Raw genomic sequence first — 4,642 nt, forward strand, 5'->3', positions numbered from 1 at the left:
CGGATTGATGGCCAAAGAATGGATAATCGTGTCGTACGTTTTAGTCTGTATCTCCGGACGGCTGGTGTATACGAGGAAACGATTTCGCATGATGCTAGGCGAATGTACTGTGTACGATTTGAGCTCAAGTTGGTTAAGTTACGCGTAGTAAATCGTAGGTATTCTAAGGCTAGTAAATGACGAATTTCCCTTGTTTATTGAAGTCACACTCCTTCCCTATTATCTACTCCTGATAGTATATTAGTATAGATATGTTCAATAAATTAATATGATCTCAAAAGAACTACAAGTACCAACACTGGCTTTAATTTTGTACAGAACTAGCATACGAACAACTATATGCAAATACAGATTATTATTGGGGGAACCTACACGGTATAAGGGTACGTGTGTCAGTACATGGATGCATGATATACTGGCTGTTGTTGGGGGGGGGGGATGAGGTCACAAATTTTCTCTAATGCTAAAAGCCACAACACCACATAATTTACGTATGTATAGGCCTACACTTATATAGAGAGGAGATAGTCTTTAACCATAAAGCAATTATCTAAATTCTCTAAAATCACAATAATCAAAGGCAATTGATAAGTTAAACAGTGGGTAGCAACTAACAGGGGTATGTTTACATTCCTATATATAAATATCGTGTGTTATTCCGAGTATCGTGGATACATATGAACTTCTACCTAAGCGAAATCTGTATATCGGTCTGTATCCTATACAATATTCAGTATCAATTCCTTGTAGCCGTAACACGCAGCAATAAATAATCCTACATAACACATGGCATATTAATTATTTGGATTTTGGAGAACCATGATATCAGAAGTAGATAATATGGAAGGAGTGTGACTTCAATAAACAAGGGAAATTCGACATTTACTAGCCTTAGAATACCTACGATTTACTACGCATAACTCAACCAACTTGAGCTCAAATCGTACACAGTGCATTCGTCTAGCATCGTGCGAAATCGTTTCCTCCTATACACCCGCAATCTGGAGATACAGACTAAAATGTACGACACGATTTTCTATAATGTTGCCAGCAAACAATGTATAAACTGCCTAAATTTAAACAAAAGGCAGCTACTAGCAAGCCACACCGGATCGCCGAGTGAGCAAGTGCGCAAGAGCTGCCTTTTGTTTCAATTTAGGTGGTTTATACATTCAGTTTGCTGGCAACATAATGGAAAATCGTGTCGTACGTTTTTGCCTGTATCTCCGGATTGCGGGTGTATACGAGGAAACGATTTCACACGATGCTAGGAATGTACTGTGTACGATTTGAGCTCAAGTTGGTTGAGTTATGCGTAGTAAATCGTAGGTATTCTAAGGCTAGTAAATGACGAATTTCCCTTGTTAATTGAAGTCACACTCCTTCCCTATTATCTACTTCTGACGATATGCATATGTGTATATCGTGACGCTCCTGATATAATGCTACTGACATATTCGGCTGCATGCACCACCTCTGCAACAACTATGAACCCAAAGAACTGGCCAATTACGCCACTCCAATACCATAGCACTGTAAACAATGCAGCTACTGTCAATCTATAACACACTGGCATATAAGTCCATTTGTTATGCAATATCTATTCTAATGACTGTAAACTGCATGCGTTTAATGAATTGAAAATGAGAATAAAACTTATCAGGCAGTTAACTTCCTTATACGACGATTAGCAAGGGTATGAGCCGGGAAGCAAACATGAAAACCGAGTACACCAGTCTCCACTCTGGCGATTTTAACCCTAAAGGGGACGCAAGATCTCCACACAATACAGCAACATAGCAGCCACACTTGTGCAGCTACACCGACTATTACCAATCGGCTTCGTAATTGTTGGCGCCACCTCCCTCTCATGTGTTTCACAATTAATAATTTTAGCTAGCACAGCAAAGCCCCACTCCTGTTTAAATGTGCAAGCAATCGGTTTCACACCTGCATTTAACACGTCGTTGCCTTCAGCGATTCGGGAGCTTCTGTCTGCGAGGCCTGCAGGAGAAAGGCAAGATTGGATGCCTTGAGCCGGGCGCCCCCGTGCGGGAATCCACATAGGAGCAACGAGGGGGAAGGAGAGAACGATGGTGTGCTGTTGAGAGAGCCGGTGCAGTCACAATGCTCCATCATGCGCAGGAGCTCCTTCTCCGTCGGGCCTCCCACTCCCTCCGCCTCTGCAAGGCACACAGAATAGCACATCAGTATGCTGTCACGTATCTCTTCACTGCCAATACATGGCGGTATATAGCTGCTTATGAGGCTTCATGCTACCTTCATATTTATCTTGACTACTTATCATTATAGTGAGGCAATCCCTTTAACACTAGCAAGCAACCCTTAGCCAGCTTTGCACAGGTGCTTACTTTACTGTTCATGTCCGAATGCTATTTTATCTAATCAAACCTTGTTCATTTTGCAGCAGAGAAAATTGAGATTTATCCAAGATAGCACATGTGTTGCTTTCGGGTAACAAAATGAGAAAACACCCATAAACTAAAACTGACGTTATTATCGTGCAATATCTCAAGAAGCAGACTATGTGGACACTCATGAGTAAGCTTTCATATACACGCACCTTCTTTCTTTTCAGGTTTGTTGCACAATTCCAAAGCGGTCGTGATATCCCACATCTGAATTGCACCATTGACATGACCTGAAAGGCAGCATCAATAGTGCCAGTGGGTGTTATCCTATGCACAGATTAGATTAATAATGCAAATGTGTGCTAAGTAATTAAATAGGTAAATTGGGTTGACATAAAAAGTAAGAAAAGGCAAGTTTTCTTGCACACTTGCAATCGTATTTCACGCACGCATGCGCACACGCACGCACACACACACACACACCACTAAAAACAAAGTCTTATTGTATCTATCTACCTGTGAATAAGTAGCGTCGTGGACGTGAGCCCATGCGGCTGGAGCCTTCGCATTCATGTACACAGAATGAGCTGATGGTCGAGCCATCTACTGACTTAATCATGCATACGCTGCAAGGCAAATATGCATAAGAAAACAGAAGCAAGCAAACATGACAATTAAAATATATTTAAAATTTATATTTTATATATTTTTATTAAATATTAAACCAACACTCGCATGGCTACACAATGGTTCCTCACTTATTGATTGTCAAATCAGTGACTTAGCTAATCACCTTCACATCTAGCAAAAACCAGTGTATGACATTTGTAGGTTAGGTGATAAGTGGAGTATCTAACACATTCTTACCGTTTACCAGTAGAAGAAAGTCTAACAAATAGCTGATCTGTCTCAGGAACAACTTTCTGCACAAATACTTGATCTTCATCCTGCACTCCATATGGACCTAGAACGAACAGAACCAGCATCCAATCAACCTGGTGTAAAACGTTTCAGCATTGTTTCAACATGGTAATTATCACCTAACTCGCACGTTTAAATAATTCATATATACTGTGACAGTAATTTCGCTGTTATGAATGCTAATTAATTCTTGGAATCCTCATGATCATATCCAATATTTTCCTATAGGCACATGAACGTCTGAAAATTTGCAACTGTACCATGGTCATCAACGGACGATTTCTCTAAAGTTTCTGATGTTGCAGGCCTTCTTCTGCGTAATTACTCAAATAAAATATGGCCCAATAATCACATGTTAAGCACCCAAGCAAAATATTCTGCTCTCGTGTGTCATGGGGGACATGGTACCGTAGTCGTTTCCGCTCGTGTAGCTCACGTGGGGGTCAACGTCTTCCAGCGAGACAATCTTGAATGAGGCGAGAGGGGTCGAGCCCGGCTGCGTGGAGATCATGCCACGGAAGCGAGTCACACTCCACGTGCGCACGTGGTTGTACTCCAGGCACACTGGGGAACAGAGTTCATTACGAGTTAGCCCGAGCTAGTCGTTGCAGATGTGCGAATCCTCAATGCAGTGATGATGCATGCTGGACCTCTCTGCACTAATCAGGAGATAGCTGCACTTTGCAACAGACACAAGATGGATGAGTTGTCATAAATTAAGTCTGGCAAGTATACTCGGCAGTGAAAAGGCATGCACAACATCACCACTAGTGGTTAAAAAATTAAGGAAAGAAAAATCCAAACCTGACTAAATTTATCAAAGTTGAAGATAGTCCCGACTCCCTGAATCTGATTGGTTGAAGGCACTGAAGCCCTCCAGTCATTGCTCAGAGGTTACGGCGATGCCATAGTTACGTGTAAACGAGACAGATGTCTACCGGGGCACACTCACCTGACACGAGATGCTTCTCTGACAGCATAACTTTGGTGACAGGACTACGGTGGACAGTGAACGTCTGGAACAGCTGTGGTCCATGCCCCACAGTCTCCGGGTGCTGCACAATAACTCGCACGGTGCCCGAGCTTGTGCCATACGCGATCTCTATCCAGTTACCACTAATACCTGGAGAGGAAATACTCGTGAAATAAATAAATTAATATAATAATGTATTAAGATGTTAATAAATGATAAATAAATGTCCCAAAAACTTGCCTATGAAATCAAGGGTTCCATAAATTTTAATTGCAAATTAATTACTGCTTTTCTGTCGTGTAGAATTGAGCTTCATCACACTGTAATAGCATGTCACTCCAGACCCACTGACAATTGAAGCATCCCATGTATACTA

General features: G+C 41.6%; 1 protein-coding gene across 1 annotated transcript in view; it reads right to left on the reverse strand.

The window, feature by feature from the left end:
- Window positions 1-1,369: 1,369 nt before the first annotated feature.
- Window positions 1,370-4,642, reverse strand: part of LOC106811180 (BTB/POZ domain-containing protein KCTD3-like) — a 12,752-nt gene continuing 9,479 nt past the window's right edge. Inside the window, exons 14-19 of the mRNA XM_014814723.1 lie at window positions 4,246-4,416; window positions 3,702-3,857; window positions 3,240-3,336; window positions 2,889-2,998; window positions 2,585-2,662; window positions 1,370-2,183 (exon numbers count right to left, since the gene is read on the reverse strand). Of these exons, the coding sequence (XP_014670209.1) occupies window positions 1,957-2,183; window positions 2,585-2,662; window positions 2,889-2,998; window positions 3,240-3,336; window positions 3,702-3,857; window positions 4,246-4,416 (839 nt within the window). The 3' untranslated portion in view covers window positions 1,370-1,956. The remainder of the gene's footprint in view (window positions 2,184-2,584; window positions 2,663-2,888; window positions 2,999-3,239; window positions 3,337-3,701; window positions 3,858-4,245; window positions 4,417-4,642) is intronic.

The sequence above is a fragment of the Priapulus caudatus genome, unplaced genomic scaffold (assembly GCF_000485595.1).
Source record: "Priapulus caudatus unplaced genomic scaffold, Priapulus_caudatus-5.0.1 Scaffold512, whole genome shotgun sequence".
Taxonomy (NCBI): domain Eukaryota; kingdom Metazoa; phylum Priapulida; class Priapulimorpha; order Priapulimorphida; family Priapulidae; genus Priapulus; species Priapulus caudatus.